This window comes from Echeneis naucrates, chromosome 10, assembly GCF_900963305.1.
Source record: "Echeneis naucrates chromosome 10, fEcheNa1.1, whole genome shotgun sequence".
NCBI lineage: Eukaryota > Metazoa > Chordata > Actinopteri > Carangiformes > Echeneidae > Echeneis > Echeneis naucrates.
This window is the reverse complement of record NC_042520.1, coordinates 12175681-12201615: the sequence shown is the minus strand read 5'-3', so window position 1 is coordinate 12201615 and position 25935 is coordinate 12175681. Positions and strand designations below refer to the sequence as shown.

General features: G+C 40.5%; 1 protein-coding gene across 1 annotated transcript in view; it reads right to left on the bottom strand.

Moving 5' to 3' along the window:
- trpc7b (transient receptor potential cation channel, subfamily C, member 7b) overlaps positions 1-25618 on the bottom strand; it is a 47290-nt gene extending 21672 nt beyond the window's left edge. Inside the window, exons 1-7 of the mRNA XM_029512226.1 lie at positions 25064-25618; positions 20986-21748; positions 14953-15135; positions 11876-12040; positions 4090-4306; positions 2099-2332; positions 53-317 (exon numbers count right to left, since the gene is read on the bottom strand). Of these exons, the coding sequence (XP_029368086.1) occupies positions 53-317; positions 2099-2332; positions 4090-4306; positions 11876-12040; positions 14953-15135; positions 20986-21748; positions 25064-25548 (2312 nt within the window). The 5' untranslated portion in view covers positions 25549-25618. The remainder of the gene's footprint in view (positions 1-52; positions 318-2098; positions 2333-4089; positions 4307-11875; positions 12041-14952; positions 15136-20985; positions 21749-25063) is intronic.
- Positions 25619-25935: the final 317 nt, after the last annotated feature.

The window sequence follows — 25935 nt, the reverse complement described above, 5'->3', positions numbered from 1 at the left end:
TTGCTCTGCACTGTACACACCAAGACAGTCGACCCAGGTGTATGTAACTCACGTGGTAAAGGCTGGATTGTACTTGGCTCCCAAGTAGTATGAGTACAAGTTGAACATGCCAATCATGAAGGCCACAAACACCATGATGAAGATGACCATGAACTTGAAGATGTCTTTGACTGTGCGCCCCAGAGAGATCTGCAGCGGCCCAAAGCTCTCGTTGGCTGGCAGGATGTAGGCAATACGTGAAAAACTCAGCACCACAGCAATGGCGTACAGGCCTTCTGAGATTATTTGGGGGTCAGACGGACGCCACTTGTTCCTGGCTGGAGGAAGAGATAGAGAAAGACAAGTAGCTCAATAGGTGTATAATGAGCAATGAGCAATTTAAATGAGCTGCTGCAGAAGAAAATCTAAAATTCATGTGTAATTATTTGAAGCAAATTAAGAGCAAAATGTGATTGGAGCTGGAGTATATATTGAATCCAGACATATTTTTCATAAAACTTCACTGAAAATCCCTTATTAGGCATTTACTTTAAGCTAGGAGGAGTGATAACAGTGGTACATTGTTTTCGACTACTGCTTTTGTTGACATACTGTACCTATCTTGTGTGAAACGGAACTCAGCCATGACTTGGTATTTCTTTACATTGCTGCTGAAGTAAATGCAGAGCAAACGTTTGGTTATTCATACTGGGATCTCAATGTGTGTAAAAGATTTTTCTTAAGAGCATAATCTTGGCTTTTAAGTACAAATGCTCCGATAGTGGAAAATGAATTAAGTGAGAATGGAAAGTGGAAAATTGGAGAGAAGAGGGAGTAGAAGGAAGGAAAGCACTTGGTATGAGAGTGGCGGACATTAAAGAAAAGGGATGAAGGAATAATGTGTGTTAGGTGAAGTAAAGGCAGTAAAGACAGTACAGTAATGTCCAATGCACACACACTCATTTACTTATGTGTCATAACAGCATCAGACCACCAGATGACAGCAATGATGAAGGTTCCTTTAGTAGGCCATGAATGCAGAGTCCAGTGGCCTTCAGGCTACAACTGCTTTTCTGTGGTAAACATATAAGTTTGGTCTCAAGTGAAAGTTTGTATGTTTAATTATCTTAAAGTTCTGGTAATTTTCTAACTGTAAATTTCCAAGAGAGGCACTGATGGATATTTTATAGACAGTCTACCTGAACTAGGGATGGTGCAATTATTGTGAGAGAAATTGTCATATTCAACAACCGTTTTTTTATAATTGAAATAGTTTCAACTGTTTTTGCGTGGATGACCGTGATGCCATTGCTCTGGCAGCAGCGTTAGCTTCACTGCAAAGCAATTTAGCTGGCACAGGCACCAAATTTTATTCAGTTACAATCCTTTAGAAAAACAAACACACCAAATAAAATAAAATAAAATTAAATTGAATTAAAAATAAAACTGTGCATTCTGGGGAGTTTTGCTAGAATCCCTTTTGTTCTGGCTACAATGGGTGTAATGCAGATTTTTCAACAGTAATTTACCAGTAATGCTCCCATTTTTCTGTGAACATAATAACTTGGCTTAGTTTCTGTATTACTCGGCCTCTATGGTTCAATAATTGTGACATTTTAGTTGTAGTTAATCGTAAAACCAGTTAATAGTACCATCCTACTCCTGTACTGACTACTTTTTGTGAATGTCCTCTGTGTTTTAACATCCTAGGGTGAGTGTGCAATGACATCTTTGTCTTCAAACCTTATACACTTATCTTGTTGCACCAAGTTCAGGCTTTTAGTTATTCAGAATGATTTCACACAAATACTCTTCTAATTAGCTTTTCCTTATCAGTAACTGATGTAGCACAATGAATCAACAGCTTATGAAAGCTTTTAAATATAATCACGTGGTGTATAATTAGAAATCCATGGGAAAAATTGCCACCATCCAAAAAAAAAAATCAGATAAGTGATAAAGTTTGACATTTTCGTCTATAGAACCAACAGAGAAAATGCTGCAAGAGCGTGAACCATGAATGCTCTCCTGTAATAGAAAACAAAGAGAAACTGCTTCACTAAGATTACAGACATTTCTGCCATTCTTAATCTGAACACACGTTTGAGTCAACACTCACCGTAAGTGAAATAAGCAACTTCGTCAGGCAGTGAAGCGTTACTGAGGTCTTCGTCTGGTACATGCATATCCACATACTGTTGAGCTTTGGATGCCTTGAGAAATGCCATTAAGCGCGCTGTGAAGGATGCCACAAAGATGGACAACATGCCAAAATCCAAAACGTTCCAAAGGTGCATCACATACTCCCTGGGACCGTCGCTCCAGATTTCCTTACATTCAGACCAAATCATGCCTGAGGAATAAGATTCACAAACAAATGTATAAATGCTAGGGAGGTGAATTTCCAACAAAAATGTTATTCCATCCCGCGGCCCGTAAACAGAAAAGTGGTAGAAGATGGATGGATGTTATTCCATCATCGGCAGTGACTATTCGACTTTTAAGCAACAGCTGGCTGCCTGCTCCACGCACACTGCACACCCAATAGGACATACAAAGAAAGTAGGAGGCTGTTGAACAGTTTCTATAATTCAGGAGAACAGACCTGTAAAGCATCTCTACCAAAAAAACAATGCTATTTGCGTTGTTTGTCTTCCACACAGCAGTGTAGGAACAGTATATACTAGCAAGGCTTGGCCCTGACTTGAGGAATCACAAAGTTTAAAAATGTGTGTGAGACGGGAAATGTAAGGCACAAATGAGGAAAATAAAAGCCTCATTTCTCATATTAAGTAATAACCTATATTTCTAGGTGCCATTAAGAACAAGGGAAAAAGCAATGTCCTCCTTAAAAATGGCAAAAAGATCATCCCATTATTATTATTGATTGATTGATTAATCGAAAATCAATGCCCATCCTTAATACATGTATAGAAATATACACAAAGAATCTGTCTTACATGTAGATGGATGTTGAAAACACACCCAATAACTTATATTCAATCACATTCATAGCTCAGGAGCACACACACACACAAACAGAAAAACCAAATTCCACTGACACAACAGCTCTGTCATTCTCTATTTGGAGTCAAAACAAGAAGAAAATTACTGAAAGGCTGCCTTGATCTTTATCATCTCTATAACAATTACCGGGCCTTCAAAGCATGCTGCTGGAATTGGAATTACCCATGTCTGTCTGAGCCACCACTCACTGCAGACACACAACCAGAAAGACACACACAAGCACCTGCTGGCCAAAATTATCACAGATGGGAGAACAATGGTGCCATTACATGTAATAAAATAAAAAGAGAACCACCAAGTTACACGCAGCATGCAGATAATGTTATTATTTTTGTTTGTGTGTAGATGGAAAGAGCGTCAGCAGATGGGAAACAGCAGCTGAGGTCTGACAGATATTTCCCTGGGCTATTTATCTTTCAGGTTTGCCTTTGTCTTTCTGACATCCTATTCTATCGCCCTCTTTTTTCATGTCTACCTTTTTGTAAAGCTTTCATACCAACCCTTTTACTTTCATGAATTTCTGCCAAATGATTACATTTTCCCTGTTTCTCTGTCCCTCCAATTCCTTCCGGTTTTCTGAGCACCACCTCTTGGGTCAACATCCAAATTTACCTCTAGTTTATCATTAAGACTCATCGTGGCTACTGCTTCCAACAGTCTGGCCTATGCTTCCTAGTGCAACCAACCAGAAAACCTTTATTTGATGTTTGGAGATAGGAGAAAATATGTTGTGGTGTTGCAATGATCTTGGCCTTTTTCAACCTGGTTGGTAAGGTGCCAAATTAATATTCTGCCTCATATACTGGGCAAGAAAGTTCACCTGCATTTCGGAAGTTATATAAATACTTAGAATAGTACCATTTTTTAAAACCTTGATCTCTTCTACTTTGCATCCATACTGATTAGAAAAAATTAAGGGAAAATCCACCTGGATAAATTTTTTCGTTATTCCCTCACCAACAAGGCCATGGTTACTTTGATGCTATGACAGTGACATTAAAAACTTATCTTTATTTTCCTTTTAATTGGCTGCAACTGTGCAGAATTTCTCAACGTCAGAGTACGAGTGAGAAGGCGACTCACCCAGCACCCACTTCATGATCAACATCTCTGTCCAGGAGAACTGAGTGGTCTTGACCCTGAACACTTGACGTGGGTGGTCTGTGATGGTCTCATTGGGCAGATTCTTGACACCCTCAAAACGGTCAGAGGCATTAACCACCAGCAGGCCCAAGAAGATGGTGAAGGAGACAGCGTGAGCTACAAACTTCATGAAGGGGCTCCGCAGAATCTGACCAAGCTGGAAGAGACAATATTAAGATTTATGTGACATCTGTGGTTTACAAAATTAAGTGGCATTAGTTAGAGGAGCATTAAAACCATAATATTTGCAGAAACCTGTATGGATTAAAATTAAGATTATAACTATTCTTTCCTTATTTGTGCCACACACCGTAATATATCACTACCTTATTAGGTTGATGTGGTGAATGATCTGAATGTGCAACCATTTTAACTCAGACAGTGGGTGAGACTGTTAAGCCCCCTCAGACAGTTTTTTCCTAGTATGCTACATAAATAAAATTTGACCTGAGTCATCTCTTCAGCAGACACAGGGCCTGTGTCTGCTGCATTGTGTTTCAATATTCAATCTGTGATTTTCAAGGTGACCAAGTCTTGAGCTGGTTATGTCCCTTTTCAGGCACTAAATGCTCCACTATGATGGAAGGTAAGCTTAAGGATTTAGAGCTTTTGTCTGGAAATAGCTGCCTATTGCATCTGGGATCAGAGTCGATGAGAGGAGTGACCGTGAATTAAATCATTCCGGTGGAGTATTGGGGTTAAAAATCAAAACAATGACAAGTGTATATCTGAGGTGATATAAAAAACATTGTCACTGATTATACAGTAAGAAATTGTGTCCACTTGTGTTCACCAGCATGACAACCTGCAAAAGCTGCTTGGATCTGGAAGTCAGGGACTCATGTTTCACATACATGTTTGGGTAGTATTTTATTTTTTATTATTATTTATTTATTTTTATGTATAAAATAATTTCAGGGAAACAAAATACTCACTTTTATTTACCAAGTTAATATTCATGGCGCTTGCACAGTTCTGAAGATTTGAGTCCTCATAGATTTAAACTTTGAAAAACCATCATGACACAACTATCTGAGCAGGCGAAAAGCATCTGTTGTGATTCATACATTCACAGCAACATAATGAGAGTAACTAGATGCCAGACAACCAAGTGTTTGTGGGAATGAAGCATATGGGGAGAACGTAAGGAGCGTTAAACATGCAACACAGAGGGGACCTTTTTATAATAGCACAAATTTGTGCCAAGACAGTCAAATGCAAATCTCACAGACCTGCACATACACACACGCACTTCCAACCCCATACAGACATCTGAGATCCTAACATTTGCCACTCTCTTGGCCTGCTGTGTTCAATATTAACTGCCCACAGGATAGCTCTACTCTCTGCATGCACAGTAACACATACGGTTCAATAGCTGTTCCCATGTCACACACACTTGTAAACCATTTTGAAAGAATCTGTCTGGTAAATCTTTACTTTCCAAAACCTTCTTTGACCCTCATCCTTCCACTGGGAAAGCTCCTCATTTCTCCTAGATGCTTTGTTGAAAAGGCTGGTCCATTTCATCTCTCATCTTAAACAAGATGGTTATCCTGGATGTGTGCAGATTGCAAATCCCATGGGTTTCTTTCAAACCAACGTGATGGTGAAAAGAGCTGATACCTTTCACCCACTAAAATGGTGGCTGGTGGCAGCGGAGGCATGCACACTAAGTAAGACCGATTTAGTGTGAAATGAAAATCTCAGAGGGCCGAAATTAAGCTTCTCAAGCCTCTATTATTCCTAAACATCTTTATGTCAGAGAGAACTAAACCTGATATTCACTTAGAGTTAGCAGGTACATTTGTGGGCATGAAGAAATTATATTGTGTAGCGATACAGGATGCACTGTGTCTCTATTGACACACACTGACACTGATATAGATTACTTAACTGGGCAGTAATCAATGCTTGCAATCATGAAATGAGTGATTACTCTTACAAAAAGTAATGAAATTACTGTACTGATATATATATTCTAAGTCTTCTACCACGGTTCTCAAAGTGTGGGGCCCCACTGGTGGGAAATGGCGAAGGCCGGTAAGTCTTTCCTGCAACACACTCCGTCAAATAACAAATAAAACAAAGCCAGTCTCCAATGTTTTGTTTTGTTTTGTTTTGGTTTTTTTTTATCATAAACTGTTCAGACTTTTCCTTATTTCCCCATGATATTCCATATATAAAAATAAATAATTGCAGTCTTCTCTGGTATCCAAAAACTCCCTCATCACTCTGCTCACTCTGTTTTTCTTTGATTTTACAGAGCTGTATTGCCTTTTGAAATCTCAGTAAAATTTGAGGAGTCAGTTTTTGGAGGTTGAAACAGTGTTGGTGTCCCTTCATAGTTGACTCTGTAAATTCAGTTTTTGTTGGGGAGCAACTTCAAACAGTGTCTGTACGTTAAGCTGTTGGAAGCGTCTCTATCTCCTCCCTCCATGTTTTTGCCCGCCAGCCGGTGCGTGAATTACATCATCTACCTGAGTCACTCAAAGGAAAAAAAAATCCTCTCTTTACAGTCTGCATGAAATAACAGCAGTCTGTTGGAAACAATGTAATACAGGGATCGATACTTGAACAAGTAACTTTGATCTAATTACTGTTTGGAAATTATAATTAATTAATTATAAGTTGAATTACTCAAAAATGTGCCGAAAAAGTAATCAGATTACAGAAACACGTTAACAAATAACGCTTTACCGACCAACACTGGCAATTACACAGCTGCTTTTTCTTCCGGAAGCCAAGGGAAGCCAGCTTGCTCACTTTTTTTTAGACTGCAACCGTCATATAATAAAAATACCTTTTTTAACCATTTACGTAATCCTTCTGTGTTGTGTCCTTAATCTCCCCCTCGTCTATCCTCTAATCAGTGAGCATTTTATGTGTAAAGCAGCGCCTCTCTAAATGCTACACAGCGAATGAGTGGTGGAAACACGCTATTGTATGCTGTTTTCTGTGGAGGCCAAACTGACTCCCTTGGTGAAATAAAAAGAACGATTATCCAATCAGGTGAAGCTACTGTCATGGTCCTGCTCCCCTGTGATTTGTGAAGACAGGGTCAGGCCTTAAAGTACTTGGACTGCAATTAAAAAAAGATCAACATTAAAAAAAAAAAAAACAAAACCTGTTGATCCGGGATATTGTCCGGTTTGAGCAGTAAACTGAGTTTGCCTATCAACCAAACTAACATCACTAACCAATCAGCAGGGGTGGACAGTAACAAAGTACATTTTCTTGAGTACTGTACTTAAGTACAGTTTTTGAATCTGTACTTTACTTGAATATTATTTTTAGGGGATACTTTTACTTTCACTTCACTACATTTGAAGGACAAATATTGTACTTTTTACTCCACTGCATTTCGATTGATGTTCTCATTACTTGCTTCTTTTGCACTAGTCTAACATTACTGTTCATTGCTTTTAATTGTAATTGTCCCAGGTAACAACATGGCCACGGTGTATAATCCTCATCCCACCTGGATTATTTCTCCATAACGATCGGCTCATTCATTATACATCGTGGCCGTATTGTTACCTGGAACACGCATTAGCTTGTATCCAGAGTTTGGATGTCTTCTGTGGACATCACTGACAACACGGTCCAACTCCTCATCAGTCACAGCTGAATACAGGCTTGTCTTTCTGCACACACACACAAAAACATTAACACCGAGTAACTTCCCGATCCTTGTGTGTGTTATTGTGTCTGAAGCGGTGGTCAATATGTTTGTCGGAAAGTGCGGAAATAAAGCCAACAACTTAGATAACCCCCCGGACCATCCGTGTCCCTCTCTCTGTTACCTGTCTGCAGCTGCAGCCCCCTCCTCTCTGTCTCTTCCTCTCTGATGGAGCTGCCAAACTCAGCTGTTTCTGTCAAAGATAACGTTTTGTGTCGGGCTATAATACAAGCTAGGCTAATGGATGTTAGCATTAGAGCTGACCAGTTAGCTTACGTTACAAGCTAACTGCGCTGTTTCTTAACTTACTCTACGTTTCTCGTCCCAGTTTCACAGTCACCACCTTTTTAAAAAATATATGTTCAGAAAATTTCTCAACCCTTTATTTTCTTATTCTATTTTCTTTTCCTTTCTGATCACCGGACTGACGCTGCCTGGACATTTTCATACCGAACAGCCTAGCATAGCAATAGTAACCAAGGGGGCGGGGCTTAGCGAAGGATCACTTCGAAGGGTGAATTTGACAGATAAAATGAATTCATGAAGCACTGCAACAGGACCATGAAATAATAATTAAATTGTGAAATAATTATATATATATTAAATTCTGTCCCTTTCCCTCCATAAATAAGTCATCTCAGTGGGTGATTCTTCAGTTTTTTTCCTGGTCCATATTCTCTGGTCTTATCTAGTCTAGTCTCAGTCCCGTTTCTGGTCCGATCTCTGGAGAGGTTCCGTCACCGGTTTAGTCTGGTCTGGTTAGGCCTCGGTCTTGGGGTGGGGCGCCGTATCTTGCATTAGTCCAGTCCATTACTCATAACCAGTTACCCAGTTACCTTCCCCGTTTTCAGCTGCCAGCACCAGAAATCGAGCCGGGTCTCTCTGGTTTGATCTAATTTCTGGTCAGAAAAGAGACCGGATCCCTCCACAGATCGGACTCCCCCACAGACTAGAGACAGCATTGGTCATGTTACTGCTGTAAGCACATGGATAATGAACGAAAGACACGAAGACCTGGACTTATTAGTCGTGAACGAGTCACTAATTTCTACACTGAGCCATGAGACAAGTGAAAGAGAGACTCAGACCTAAAGACCCTAAAAGATTATTTCAAAATGAACAGCGCATCACTAATAACTACCAAGTAAATGGTCTAGTCAGAATTGCCAGTATTACCACTGGTGTGTCTGAAAATGAGGACAGCATTTATCCTAATATTTGGATCATGCATTACATATTAACTTTTATTTTCTACCTCTTCTCATGCATATGGATGGTAGTGTGCACCGAGAAACAAACACATTCAGTGAAAATAATTAGCTCTGCAGAAATTGCGGTGGCTTTTGAAAAATTTCATTGTGTTCTGTGCTGCTGGCTACGAGAGAGGATGAAGCTGAACTTTTTTGCTGGAAGTGTGGAAAAGTAATCTGCAATGTTTGTATAAAAGTATGTGGATGTATTTGTATGAACAAGCAGTTAAATTTGACTAAGGGAGAAAAGGCTGACAAATGCAAAATGTGATGTAAAAGGAGTTACATTTGTGGCCTTAAGGATGAGTTAAACAACAATACTTTTTCCCCTCTCTGTGTGTGATGTCACACAGTTTGGCATCTTAAGTTCTCATCCTGTCCATCCTATCTTTATGGGAAAGACAAATTGACAAATCACTGAATATTGGGGAAATTATGACACAACCCTCAGCTTAGAATGATTGTTTCGGGGCTCAGAAGAACATATAGTGCGACAGGGAGGAGGAGAAGTTGATAACCACTTCAGGACTTTTTTTTTTCCCATCACCTGTTTTTTCCCTCTTGAATTTCATCATTCGTGTGTCAATCAAGAAAGGCTGTGGAGTATTCTCATGTTCACTTGCAAAATGTCCCCATGATTTTCACCCTATTCAATCAATCAGAATTGTTCTATATCAAAATGCAAATCTGTTTTTCATCTCTTCCAGAGCAAATCTCATATTTCACCCCAAAGGAGATATCCATAAAATCTATAAATCTATCTATAAACTCTATAAAATTAGTTTTGTTTAACTTCAGTGACTGATTAATTATCTAGAACATCAAAACTATTAATATCTTCTTCGGCTCCCCTCGCTGATTTAAATTGTGTTGTGCTTTGGAGTTCTGATGAATGTGTGCTGTGGTGCTATAAAAATGGGGAATATTATGAGCTGCAAGAGATGAGAAGTTGATGAGATCAGCTGAACAAAATTGCATGATTATTGCCAGGTGTAGGAGAGCACACAACACATAATCAACCACAACACATCAAAGCTTTTTCTGTATAACCGCTGTCCGTCTTGATATATTTTTCTTCAAATACGTGATACTTTTTTGTCTCTGTAGTGTTGCCATCACTACTTATTCTTTTATATCAACATTTCTATATTTAAGTGGTCTTTTAAAATGACCCAACCAACAACAACAACAACATAGTAAAAATAAAGGAAAACTTTAGATGTGTGTGTGTGTATATATATAAAGAGAGAGAGAGTTATCATTACAGCAATTTGTTATTTGACAACACTGCTTCATACAAACACACGCTCGCACTCACCGAATATATAAAGAGGTTTTTGTGATACAGTGAGATCTGAAGCCACTTGTGTCTTGTGATTATGTCCTGGACTCAGTGGTGGAGATGCTGTCTCAAAAGTATTACTCACACACACTTGACATTAGCTGCTCTCTTTCTCACTTAGTCCCTGAAATGGCTAATTCATTAGTCATACCTAACGCTTAAAAGCCCTCATACATGGGCAAACACTGCATTCACAGGGACCTTACCTTACCTTAACTTTATAGCTACCACAACTGAAAGGCTTACACCAACCCTTACCTAACACAAATGCTAACAGTAAAAACAAATCTTAACACTCAAAGAGTCATTAAAACCTGTAGCATCTTGGCCCCTTAAAAATGAACAGGCCCCATTATTATAGCAGCTTTGGACCTCACAAATATGGTAAAATAAGACCTCACGTGCAAACACACTTGATGATAAGGTCGAGGATTATTAAGGTTGATGAGGAGATTTGCATAACCCTTTACTCAGCTCTGTCATATTGTGTCACTTTGCAGATTATAATTTGTTTGATGGAGCATAAACAAAATGTGATAAATTGCCCTTGGGTTGTATAATCAAATGGCGAACACACAATGCTCTTTAAATCAGAAATCTTGTATGATTTTAGTCAAACTTGAACACATATTAGGAGTCCTCTGAGAAAGAAACCAGCTGACTTTAATGAGTCTGAAAGAGGGATGCGGCAGGCCAGGGAAGAACCCTTAAATTTGGACCGCTCTAGAGTACATTGACAATGGCAGTGTTTTTCATATTTTGTTCATCAGCAGGACAGTATAAAAAGTACCAAAGTGATTTGCACTAAACTTGGAGGAGGCAGACTAATAAGGAGTACACTGTATTTTGGGGATTTTTTTTTTTTTAAATAACTCTAACTTATAACTTTAAATAACGAGTAGGACCTTTTAATGGCTAATATTAAAGTTTCTGTGAAGAATTATCAGTGTCACTTGACCAAAACAAATCACAGGTGTGGTCTCCATTTGACACCCAATGCCTCTGCTCACCCTCTTCATGTTTTCGGGCTTTGTGGAGCTGAGCGAAAGCAGCCAATAAACACCCGAGACATAACTGAATATTAATATTCAGTTTCTCTGTGTGTAGAAGAAGAAACAAAAAACTATCTAACCACAGCCATTGGTTGTGAGCCAGTTGTCAATTTGCCAAGTTGTCTCTTTAGAAACAAATGTGGTTTCTACAGTGGAGTTCCTTCTGGGACATCAGTTTCACCTGAATGCTGCAAACAGGCCAGTGTCAGCTCGCATGTGAGCGATACTTGTTTTCATAATTATGAAAACAAAAACAATCCTTTTCAAATCATTGATAGCTCATTCAAACAACAGCAACAATTTTATTGTGTGTGTGTGTGTGTGTGTGAGAAAATATGGTCTGAAGCAGTGGAGATGACTGGCTGGATGTCAGGGAGCAACATGCTGATAATGTCCATACCTTGCTACATGGCATTACCCAGTAGGCAATGGCCAGGAAGGGCAAACCTACAGTGACACCCAGCACTGTCCAGCACTTCACCCCGACGGACTGCTGCCTCAGACCAGGCAGGTTCTCGTACCAGATAGTCAGCAGCTGCTGCTGGCAGTTGGGGTGGGCAACGAACTGGAGAGAGAGATGGAAAATATGAAATTGAAATAGATGTAGAATAAGGGAGGAAAAGATGGCAACACAGGACGATGCTGAAGATGATAGAGAAGCAGGAAAGAGCGGGTAAGAGAAGACAGGATCCATTTGTAAACAGGGTTCAATAAATGCCGTTCCAGAGAAGCAATACTGATTTGCTGAAGCAAATACCAGGTCGTTTCATGAAAATGGCTCAATAAAGGCAGTATTTAGCTTTACAGGCTAACAGAAGAGCCTTAGTTATGCTTGGCGCCAATATGTATGTATCTTTTTGAGATACTGTGGTCATGTTCACTCATGCTTGTGTTGTTGCTTCAAAACAAGTAAAAGAGGTATTCTCTATAGCAAAGGAAGCTGTTCTGTTTATTTGTTCAGATTTTATTCTTCAATCTCAATTTTAAATTCACTATTTAAATCTACGAATTTCCCTCTAAAAGCAGTAGACTGAATTTCTTAAATCTAGTATAAATAAGTATAAAGTACAGCACTAATGACATATTTATCTTTTAAACATGTGTGGATCACTTCAAACTTTTTAAGTGCTTTTGATTTATTATTATTATTATTATTAATTCAGGAATTTGTTCAAATGAATGAAAGTAAAAATTATACTGTCTTAATGAGGAGGGCTTGTGGTGCTGCTCTGCATGTCTACATTCAACTTATTCCTGAGTAGCTCAGTCTGCTCAGTCAATTTTCCATTTCGAGGGCCTTTACTGTTTTCATTACTATGAAAATATATTATTGACAGCTGCCACTCGGCTTCATTTAGAAAGAAGGGATGGCAGCGAGCAGATTGGCAAACCAATTTAAGATACAGCATGAATAAGAGAGCAGGCTACACATAAGCACTGAGTGTTCACATTCACTAGTGAAGCATGTTTGCCTTATTAGATAAAGCTTGGTCTGGTACTTCAGCATCTGTTGACAGTATTACTTCAAGAGAGGACGTGACAGATGAAGGCACTGCTGGTCTGGGGAGGCTGGAGAGGATGGATGTTTTTGTTCCAGCTGGAGGAAGGATGTGGAAGGACAGAGCAATCAATGCTCAATAGGTGGTCAAATAGTGTGACAATCAAACTGTTTGTGCATCCTTTATCGTTTAAAGCTATGATTTTAGCAACAGGTGACGTCTGCTCAATCTCGCAGTCTCTTGATTTTTTGCTCAGATCATTTTTTTTTTTTCCTCCTTCCATAAGTCTTTCACGCCCCCTTCACCCACCAGCCTTGGTCCACAGACTCAGACAGAATTTATCTGAGCGGATGATTGATATCCCCTGCTCCCCTTCAACCACTTCCGATCGAATTGCACACACAAACAAGATGCATATATGCACTTTCACGTCATTTCTATGTGAGTCCGCCCAGAACCCTACACCCGACAACACCCTAGTTCACATAGTTCCCACTTGTGTCTATTGACCAGTCTATCTGCCCACTGACCCACCGCATGATTCATGCGGTGGGTCAGTGGGTCAGCGTGTTGCTGCCTGCATTCAGCAACATGCATCACACACACACACCCAGCCATGCTCCACCTGGTTTCCATGGCAATCTGCCCCTCCCTCCCTCGCTCCCTCCCTCCTCTCCTCCTGTGTAATTAGCTCCCAGAGCATTCGTCATGCTCTTTTGTACAGCATAAAAACACAGTACAGGCACACAAACACATGCACCTATGCTGCCACACTAACATATACACACACAAACACACATACATAGGATTTACTTGATTTGTGAAACAGGCAGAACATGAACATGACACCAGAACCTCTGAATGTGTGTGTGTGTGTGTGTGTGTGAGAGAGAGAGAGAGTATATGGCAGGGTGGAATGGGGAAGAGGGATTTAGTTTGACATTTAGTAAGAACACCTCTGCTGAGTGTGGATTTGCTCACTTTGACATAGAGGCCAGTATTTTGTTTTTACAGGACCTTGTGAGGTCACACTCAATAAATAAATAAATAAAACAACTGCACTGTATGAACGTGTGCACAAAAAGGCTCACAAACACAGAAATCTCATCTATTTTTAAGGGAAGACTGGAAACCAACATAAATCAAAAAAAAAAAAAATAATAATAATCCTGAGCAAAACAGAGAGGTATATTTTTATATTTTACGATCTGTTTTCCTTCATATGGATATCAGCCACAGAGGTTCCTATAGATTAATGATCATATATTAGAACTCTCTGCATGTTTGAAATGTGTAGAAGTAATTTAAAAACTCTGAATGCTTTAGGATCTATCCCCCTGGATGACACTCAATTTTACACATCTAGACTTATGCCAAGACTACCATAAGGCTTGTAAAAAGTGGTGCACGAGATCATCTGTAGGTTTGTGGGAACTTACAAATGTCTGAAAAAAGTAATCCATGTCATAATGAGAGCAAGTGTTGTAACATGGAAGGGCTGAATTTAAAAAGACGCTGGCATTTTGCTGACAGAGTTTTACAAGAGACATGAATAACTTCTCTCTCTCATTTTCTACCGCTTATCCGTCAGGGTCACTGCGACAGCTGGAGCCAATCCCAGCTAACATTAAGGGTGAGGATGGGGTACATCCTGGATATGCTGCCAGTCCGGCATGAATAACTTACATTGTGAAAATGAAAGGTTCGGTATTTTGAGAGCTTGACATTTGTTTGAGTATAAAAGTTGCCATAATCCTCTGAGGCAGAGGGTTTTAGGCTCAGATTTTAGAAAAGATCATTGCCATTAATCCGACATGGAGTTTGAATAAAGAACTCTGTTTTCACTGAACATGAAACCATTTCATGCATTGCCAATATACATTTGAAAAAGTGTTCTTTTAGTTTCAAGAGGAATAAAATACCACCTGCTGTGAAATACAACTGATTTTTTATTTTTTTTGCAAATGGTGAGGCTCACCTTCTTGACTTCATACTTGATGGCCAGTTTGACTCGGCTGAGGCAGGGTCGGCTGTAGGGACTTGGGGGACACTGATCCACGTCACCATTCAATATGGCTTCCACTTCCTCCGTGTCCCGACAAAGGTCCAACACACCCACCACGAAGTCCTTACACTGCATGGACAGCTTACGGTAGTCATTCTGCATTAGTTAAGGGAGAAGGGTTTAGAGGGGAAGACAGCATAAGTGTGAGTTAAAATATGTAAACAAACTTTGAGCCAATTGTATTACCTCCTGGTTTCAGACAATGTGCCATTCTTTAAATGTATCAGTGACAACCAGACAAAAAATTTCAAATGTCTCCTGGTTTTTCCTCCACTCTGTCATCTTTCTGTGTCTGACTGTTCACAAACTCCCACCAATAGCTGGTTGTCAACTCGGCTGTCACCTGTATTTACCTTTATTAAAGTAATATTTCTTTGGGCTTATATGCCAGCAGTGAGGCTGATACAAAGTAGGGAAAGAGAAGAGAGAAAGACATGCTGCTGGGACACTGTGATAACATAGCATGTGTGCTAAAAGTGGACCGATGACCACTTTCTTTACCTTCACAAAATGGAATCCTTTATGTTTGGCCTTTATGTTCTTTAGTGCATTTAAAAAAAAAAAAAAAAAAAAAAAACGACTTCACTTCCAGTAACAGCTTGAAGCTGTTTTTCCTGCTATCCGTGTCTCTTGAGCTGTAGTATGTAACCCCCCCACCTGTGTTCCTATTAGAAAATGGCAGGTTACGCTATACGATTTCATTCCTGACCTTTTGGAAAACATTAAATTCAGGCCCATGCTTCTAATGCAGAGTTGGATCATGTTTATAAATGGTGTTGGCCTCTGGATTTTGCCCACTTGGCCTATTCTATTATAATAGCCAAACTAATCTGTTGCACTATGAAAAAGAGACAAAACACCACAGTTCTGTGTGTATTTGTGTTGGTGGTGGTACTTTATCATCCATAAAGTATCCTGACATTGGAAAATAACTTCCATGATACAGTAAATACATCAGCAGAAACCATTGGATTTCATTGCTGCACAAAAAGAAAAAGCGAAGGATCCACTCTGCAGAGCTAATTTCAAATGATAATTTTTTACATTACCATCCCACAACTCAGACAATCAGGCAAAAAAACCTCTTTCCACTTACATTTGCATAACAATTGATGGAAATTTGACAAGCATTTCATTTTGCCTACGTTATCAAAATCTAGTGAAGGACACAAAAGATGTGGAGGGATGTGTGTACTCATGTAACTCAGGCGAATTTCTTTCTTACTCACAGGCCTCTTTGAGAGAATATCTGTGCTCAGTTTTTGTTCTTTATGAATTAAGATTGAAAATATTGTGAAAATAATGTTACTTCTTTAAACCTTGTTGTTAAGACAGATGTGAGTTTTTTTTAGAAATACTATTTACAAATTTAGGGACATTATCAGTTCTGCTTTAATCCTCAAAGTCCCAAAAGGTTTTTCTTGTACCCACATCATCATAATGTGTCAACACGTGTGTCGAAAATATTGTCTTTCAGGATTCTGAAGGCTTAATCAGCCAATAACTATTGTTATATGTAAATTGAGATAGAATTGAGAATGGATTGAGCTTTTACAACTGGAAATCTGGTAGCTGAATATCTCTAACTATTTCAGTAAAATGCATAGTTCCTGCAAGGCTGGTCAGCCCTCTCTCCCCTTTTTCCACTCATAAGCGGTCTGGTTTCAGCCAGTTTCCACCCTTTGCTACCCCCACACTTCATTCCCCACCTTTCTTTCTGACAGCACCTTCCCTTGCTCTCCTGCCTCGATCAGTTCCTCAGCAGCTGGATCAACAGGGGAGGTAGTCAGCAGCTCGGGGCTTTTGGCAGATTTAGACTCCCTGAGGAATGATTCTCATTTTGCAGTCACTGCAGTGTTGGTGTTGTGTTCAAGAATACCATTACAGTGTGTTGATAGAGCCCTTTTCTCTCTTGCCCCCCCCATTAAAATCATCATCACCTTGGGAAATTACCAATTCTATTCTCGCTTTCTTATAGGCTCACAAACAGATATGACTGTATGTTAATTACATATGTAGAGAGTGTAGTGTATTCCAGTACATTCACATTCATTTGCATTCTCCCAGCATTTAACCCTTTAAATAATTGCGTTTCTCTCTATTATAACTTGAACACACCACTCTTGAAATGCTGTAGTCAGTTGTTGGTACTCTTAAATACCAACAGATCCAATACATTTACAAATCCCATAATAAATGCAACACATTTTACATTCAAGTCAATGCAGTTATAGAAAAAAAAATGATTTCCTTTAACTGCATGGTTGATCAAAGGACCCATTGGTATATGAAGTACGCTGTTTAAAACATAAATCCTGGGCATAAGCCATCGGCAGCTTGCATCTATTGCCCCTTTTGGATACAAAAAGGAAGGCACAACATTTAGTGTATTTTACCTGCTAAGATATGGAAATCAATTACAATCTTGTTTCTCTTTACTTTCAAGGAAAGGCTAGGCTTCAGGGCAGAACAGAAATAATAACGCCCTCTTTATCAATGACATATGCATTGTAATACAAACATCGAGAACATGCTCATACAGTCTACATGAAAATCCAATCACAACTCCAGGAATGTGGATTTTTGCCTTTGGCGATGAGATAAAGATGATGAGAACAATGTTGTGAGACTGAAAATGGTGACTGAGAGGTGTGAGGCAGAGTGAGAAAGGTTCCAGATGAATGGAGGTGCATAAACTCCATCTTTAACAAGGAGGGAGGGGGAGCAAGAGAAGACGGTGAGATGAAAAGAAGAGAGAGAGGACATCCGCCACTATCAGTCCACTGCTTCTTCACTCCCTAACTTGCTGTCATTCATTGATTGATTTGTCCTCTACCTGTTGGAGCCAGTGCCAGCTCACAATGGACTGTCCATCGCAGGGCCAACATACAGAGGCAAACAACTCACACTCAGACCTACAGACAATTAAGAGTCACCAGTTAACCTAAACATGCATATCTATGGACGGAAACCCACGCAGACACAGAGAGAACCCATGACCTCCTTGTTGTGAGGCAGCAGTGCTAATCACTATGCTGCCATGCTGTCCCACTTGCTGTCATTCTTTAAACAAATTTATCTCAGTTCCTAAGAATATCAAAAGACATTAAATCAAAAGGAATTGGACATGATCCAAGAGCACATTCATTTACATACTTTCTCTGTTTGTGTCTGTCTTAAGGGTTTGTGGTAGGTGAGAATATGTCTTTCACAGTGAATGCCTGGGGGCCCTTATGAGAGACTGATCGACTGTCAAGTGAGATGTTTGAAGATAAATGTTCAGCTGTTGCAGCCCTGATGTGCCTTTGGCAGCCCCTTCATAAAGATGTGATATACAGCAGGACCAAGTCACACATTGTGTGTTAACCCTATAATGCCATATATATAAGAATAAAAGTAAAAGAATGGAAAAAAATAAAGATGCAGATGTTACAACTTTTTGTCTGAATTGGGTGTAATGTCCGATGTAACAAATATGATATCAACAAAAAGGCAAATATGCTTCTTTTTTTTTTTACATTTTGTTAAAGGGCCAAATAAAAACATTTTCTGTCCATTACTTCTCTGGACAGGCGTTACAGGGCTACGTTATTGGGATAGAAATGGTCCAGTTTTGTATATACAGTTATTGTTCTCTGAAACTATAAATGGACACTACATTCAAAAAAGTGTTCAAGACCTTTGGTCAGAATCCATCTAATAGCGTTCATATATTTACTCTGTACTTAAATATAGGCCAACAGAATGACTAGACAATCACTACAGGAGCCTGGATGCTCATGTGGCTGTGAAAAGGTGGTCACATGAAGCACTAAATGTAGTACTGAGTGAAGTACTCCAGGCTGAGATGGAATTCTCAGAGCCATAACAAATCACTGAATTCTGGATGAAGAGGGGAATGAAATATAGACTGAGGAACACTGATTTATCTGACAAACTGGCAAGCCCAACGTCCAATTTTTTTTTTCCTTTCAAGTCCTGATAATGAAGGTCAATATTGCTGACATCACATATTCAGAAAACTAAACAAAACAAGCAAAAAAAAAAACAAAAACATGTTTGTTGTGATTTAGACCATGTGAACAAAATACACTGCTGACTGTTCTAAATATCCCAGGCATTTCTGAACAATTACTAGAGTTGTCTCTTGGTGTTCCTTTTGAAAAAAGTTTCTATATCTAGTGACAAAAGCATTAAATTGGCAATGCTCAAAAAAGGCTGATTTCAGCAGCAGGACATTGGCATCTGTCAGCTAGACATTGTTGGGCTTGATCCTTTCATTTTTAAAATCCTGAATGTTTAAATAAAACAAGCAAGTGCAACATATCAATGTATGGACATCTTGCAGTCTGTTAAGTTTTATTTCCCACATTTGACTTCCCCATCAAAAATAGGACTTCATTTGAATGCTGTTTAAAAGTTGTTTGGTAATTTAACGTAATGAGGTGCTAATGAGACAGATGAACTCCAACACAGCTCTAGTCCCTCAGGTTAGCGCTTCTCGTTAAGGAACAGAATGGCAAGCAGAGAGGCCGAATCACAGTCGCAAAGGTGGGCAGGAAAATGAAATGAAAGGATAGGGGGAAAAAAAAGACCATTCAGGGAAAAACATGCAGACGCACAAAATGAGACAAATGACCAGAAATACAGAAATTGTGATGCTATTAAACCAGTTGGTTCAATTAAATCATTGTATTTTCTACAATAATGATTTAGACAATAAATGTAGTTCAGTAAGTGGGAGCTGTGCAGTGGCTTCCATTTCAGGGTGACACACATATGTGCATGCCATTTGTTTTTCTTTCTAAAAGGTAAACCATAAACAGCCGGTGAAAAAGACGGAAGTCTACAGTAAATCCAAACCATTTTTTGGTTTGGGGAGTGAGGGATGACGCACAGAGAGCAGATTTCTTCTTTTGTTTTTCTCCGTGTTGGACTGCAACACATAATACCAAAGACCTAGCAAAGTCGCTTTTAATAGGTCTCCCTGCAGTGAGACAAAGGAAGACACCATTGCTGGGACATTTCAGATAATCATTACCATGCCAAAACAGAAAACGAACACAGCATTTTGGACAGCTGGAGACAAAATCATGATGTATCTGCTTTTAAAACCAACACTGGAGATGAGGGCCATGTGCCATGGGCGAATTAAACATTTAAAGACTTCCATTAAGTTTTTTCTTTCTGGGTTTTTCGCCCACTTTGGTCCATTATCTGACTTGTTTCATTATTATATTCTTTCAATAATTCAATATTTCATTGCTTACTAATTTTAAGCCGGATCTCTTCATTTTTTGAGGTTTGATTAATTCATCATCATTCATACAAACATCTTAGCATAACACACTGAGAAATCATAGCTGTCAGTGAGGGTGGTGGCCTCAATATCTCAACTTAACTGATTTCAGACAGGTTTACGAGCTGGCACAGCAGGAGAATATAATTTTCTTTCTCCACCTCAAACCGGTAATTCAGGCTTACCCAAACCTGACATGCATTATACCCGCTGCCGAAGCCAAACAACCTAACAACCCATCAATTTCAAATATACTTTGCTGTCTGTGTAGGTTTGTGTGTGTCTGTTGTGTGATTGCTATGAGTCAAAGATATGAAAAACATGCAACTTCAAACAACATTGAATCGTTGGCGATGCACACGTCCAGTGCAAAAGAATGAAGTCGTAGGCAGGCATAGGTTGAACCAATTGCAGAGACTCATCATTATATTATTTGGGGTGTAAATTTAACTTCTCTCTGAACACTGCCAAAAAGTCATAAGTAAAAAATACCACAGGACTGTGATCACATTTCCACAGATAGAACATAATTTAGATTTTGAGTGTGGTTACTTACACTTAGAGTAAATAGGAATTAAAAAAAAAAAAACAACAACAACAACAAAGTATAACCTAAAACGTAACATAAGATGCAGTGACCATCTTACCTTAAACTCTGTCTCAATGTTGGCCAGTCTTGCCAGCTCATTGCTCAGCTCTAGAGCCGTTAGCACAGGGTCTTCACTGCTGAGCGACAGGTAAGCTGCACTGGCCAGGCCTTTGTAAGCATTCATCCTGGAGCGTGAGTGACTGAACGAGTCTTTCTTCTGTTTCTCCATACATTCCGTGCACTTACAGAAATAGTCGTGTGGCCTTTCTATGCGTGCGCCCTTCATCAGAAGGATGTGGACAATCTCATACTCCTGGCAGTGAGCAGCCAGTATTATGGGTGTAAGGTCATGGGAAAAACGTGTCCCGTCCTCATCATAAGCATAAAAGTCGTCATCTCGCAGCTCCTGCTCCAGGGGGCTTAAAGCTAGGCGCAGACCCCCACCGAAGGCAGGGTGGGCAAGAATGGCTTCAACAATTCGAACATAACCCTTGGAGATAGCCAGAAGCAGGCCATCTCCGATCCTCGCCAAGCCATCCTTCTTTAGCAGTAGCTCAGTAACTTCCAGGTGTTCATTACCGACTGCCAGCTGCAGAGCATTCTGACCCATGTAGTCAACACAGTTGAAGTTAAGTGTTTTGGATTCTTCTAACATTTTGCGGACCACGGGAATGTTTCCATATTCAGCGGCATCTAGAAAGCGCTCCTCTTCAGCAGTGAGGGCTGAGCCTCGTTCATTGAACATGTAGGCCGGGCCCCGCACTGCTTGGCGACGCCCCTTCTCCCTCAGCGTGGTGTGCCGTCGGTGCATGGCCTCCACCCTGAAGACGGCAGAGCCGGGGAGGCAAGGGAAAAGTCATTAATACGATGGAAATGGAGGAATGAGAGAAAGAAAGCCTAGAAAAGCCAGAAGAGATATGAAGTGGCGAGCCAGGAGAAAACTACAGTACTATGGATGACATCAAACTGACTGTCGTTTAAAAAGCCAAACATTCATTGCTGTCACACAATCAGCAGTGCTTAACAGGCTTCTCCTCTGACCTCAGAGGAAATCTCTGTCATGACATCCGTTATCTGTTGTATATCTGCCTGCGGCCAGATCAATGAGCCAATAATCTACCTGGGTCAAAGCTCACACCAGGGCCATCTCAGGTCAACCGCTCTGATTGGCTGGGGAGAGATGAAGCTGTCACATTAATTAGCGTTGGCATGGCAAACTCACATGATGAGTCAGAGGTCATCCAAAGTGTCTCCTTGGCCGGTGGTGTGCGTGTGTTTATCCGTCATTGTATGTGTCCAAGGAGGAACGAATGTTTTTGTTTTTCTCCTTAAAAATGGGGCAATATTTCCTCACATATAACACACCACAAGGAATAATAAAGAAAAGAAACTACAGAACGCTCTGTAATGTCCTCTGTTATTGCAGAAAATGTTTCATTTGTGCTGTTGTATTCATTTTATTGTATCTTAGAAACACAAACTTCTGGCACATTGTTTGTACCCACTGTTTGGTCTGATACTCTGACCCAAATAGCAAAAAATGACTTGATGTTCCACTAAGCTGTAAAAATGACAGAGAAAAGCCTGAGTGGCACTGAAAGCAGAGCAGCATATGGTGGATATGGGTAAGCTCTGAAATGACAAGAGCAGAGTTTGGAAATGAGGAGCCGCACTGGTGAAAAATTGAAGCCCGGAACAGTTTGATTTTACACTATGAAATAACCAATTCAGACTTGGGAGCCAATCTATAACATGCTATTATTATTAAATATGATATGTCACTCGGAGCACAGCTCCACCACCTTGTATTGTACTTTTTACATTAATTACACCTGCTTGCCACCCTTATTAACTCTAAAAGTTGAATATGCTGACATTGTCCACACAAAAGGCAGACTAAAGATTTTCAATTGAATTCTGCACACGTGCTACCTGAATTTGTGCAGTGACCTTACAAATAACAAGGTGATTTGTAATGCCAGTTATATGGGACTCCCCTTACATTTTGTATTTGTGTGTAGGAGTTTGTTTGTCCGCAGAGACATTGGACATTGAAGGAAAGGGTGCAAAAACATCTGTTGATGGTAGCATAATTCCCGAGGGGCATCAAAGGATTTGCAGCCAAGAAGATGAAGAGAGCTCAGCAAGGCAAACAACTGTATGAGAGTGTGAGTCATTGTGTCTGTGTGCACATACACAAGTGTGTGTGTGTTTGTGTGTGTGTGTGTGCGCGCGTGTGTGTGTTTCAGAGGGAGACAGTGAACAAGAGACTGTTGTCTCTGTTGTTTTCAATGTGTGATCAAAGGGTATAAAAAGTGTGCACTTCTTGATTTACTGTACAATCTCTCCAGCAGACACACGCACAAGAAGACGTGTGGACGTGGATAAACCATGTGACAGCTTTATTGGAGGCGCTGAATGCCAGTCCAAAATACATTAACTGTAAGACGTAATACAATGGCCTAGTAGTAAATATCACCTATTAATTTCCTACAACGCAACGTGCTGTAAGATGTATCTAACATCTTCTAACATCATCATCCATCATCTAACATTTAACACCTGATGAAAAGCGCCTGCCACATGCTTGACTGTCCTCCATATCCAAAGAGAACCAAATAAATGACTCACTTAAGCCACGAAAGCTACAATGGGATGTGGAATTTGGACAAGTACATGTAACAGCCCTTAACTCTGTAAGGACGCAGCTGTTGCTGCGTCTACCCAGCTCTTGTTTTGAAGCTGCAGCCAAGTCAGACGCTGCTGCAGATCACTCAGGCAGCCTGTCCAGCTCAGCTCCTCTGTTTCCTATTAACAGCAAAAGTGTCAGAAAGGGGAGATTCTATCTTGCCTGACTTCTACTGGTGCTTCCAACTATTATTTAAACTCCAGCACACCACTGGAGATATATTTCATTTTCCAGCCAAGGAGCTCCAGGCTGTCATTTAAAAAAGAAAAAAAGCATTCTACTTGTGTTTTACTGTATTGGCAAGTATCATGATTGTGGCTGCTTAATGCTTAGCTGGCTCAGCTTCGATTCACTGGTTCAGTTTAATCAACATTTTAGTGTGTTGAGTGGTTTTCTCCGAAGCCAAAATTTTGAAACACACAACTAGCTAGCAAATGTTAGTATTTAGGATATCCACCCTATGGTGGGCACTACTCACTGTTGGTGGCTGCCTAATCAATCAAAACAAAAAGGGCATGCTTTTGATAGCAGTAGTACAAATGTTAATTTTAGTTTATGGAAACAAACCGCTGATAAGTGTCATTTTTCAATCCATGGAAGGATTACTCCAGGAGCACCCAATCCCCACTAACAATTTCAATCTAAGATACGTAACTCTGGTGTAGCTTTAAAATGTTTTGAAATGATCTCGTAAACTTGAGTTAATCACTTTTAAGTTGACCAAAATGTCCGCTTTCTTGCAGTGCAACACTCTCTTGGAGTCTGGGAGATAAACGTACTTATAAACATCCTTAACAACCATCAATCAAACCAAAGTCAGGTTTAGAAGCAAATTTTTGGGACAACGAACAAAAGAAAAAGGCTGACTCAGCAGGAACATTTCTAAAGCCGAATAATGAGTTAGTAGTTTATCAGTACACAGGCATGCACAGAATACTTGAAAAGTGTTGCACACTGATGGTTTCCTATTCACGCACACGCACGCACACACACACTCAGTCAAGCAGCAAATTGCCATTTTTTAAGCTCTGAGATTAATTAGGCTCACCACATTTCATCAGCGAAAAGAAAGATGCATCCACTCTCTCTTACATTCTCTGTCACATACAGCCAGCATTTAGTCTGATGAGGTATTCATGCTTCTTTTCCCAGCAAGCTGGACAGTGGTGTATCAAAGGAGCAGATACAGGTGGCTCGGGGAAAACCCTGGCTGGAATGCTATCTATCTCCAAAACTGATCTCTACTTGTTGACACTGAGGGCGGATTAGTTGTTCTTGATTAAATTCTCTCAACCCCATACTACTTCTTCCATTTCGAAACTATTGCAAATCTGAAAGTTGGAAATCTTACAATAATCAGACTGACACCCCGAAACACGCCACTTTTTCCTGTTGACCCCCTGTTTGGGCTGTTACAGTTGTGTGGTTCTAATAAAAGGAGGCTCACGTGTGCCGGGTGTCGGGCTCGGACTCGGGGTCTATGTGCTCCGGATGATGGTTCCCGAAGTCCGTCCGCCCCGGAGCCTGGCAGAGTCGCTGTCCGCGGTGCTGAAAGCGCTCAGCGGGCGCCGCTCCTCGTCCTCTCCGCTTGGGAATCGGGTCATCGCCGCGGACCAACGCGGCATCTACCCGCTCATCCCGCCCGGACCACAGCGGGGAATCGCGTTCCCCGGTGCGCAGGAGGAACTTGCGGTCCGGCGTAAAGTGCGGGGAGTCCTCGGAATCCCGGTTCACCGGAGAAGGGTGCAGACACTCCGGGGAGGCTAGGTAAGGAGGGTCCGTGTCACCCAGCAGCGGGCAGGCGGAAGAGAAGAGGTCTAGGGGCCGCTGTGAGGAGGGGGATCCTCGGGGACAGACGGTCAGAGGAGAGGAGGGAGACTCGGAGAGACGCGCTCTTTCGCCGCTGTCGCTTTCTTCTCCCTCGTCAGACATCGCGGGAGCTCTAGAGCAACACAGAATTTAAACCATTTTAGCTATGATACGCACATTTCAGGGTGTTTGTTAAACTTTCAGCCGCACAAGTTTGGTCTGAGCCGCGCGGCGACGACCAGTCAAGTCTCCACCTTCACATGGACGCGCTCACACTAATTAGAGAGCACCGTGAGTGCGCGCGCATGGAGACAGACAAAATGGAAGAACATGCTCAAGTGGCAGCAACACAAATTAGTTTAATTTAGACATTGTAATGTCCAGTGAAAATGAATATATATATATTTACACCTATTATAAAAGCATCCAATGAATTGTCAGTCTGATAAGAGATGAATATTTCACTTATACAGTTTTTACTGCGCTGACGTCTTTCTGAATTTTTAGACG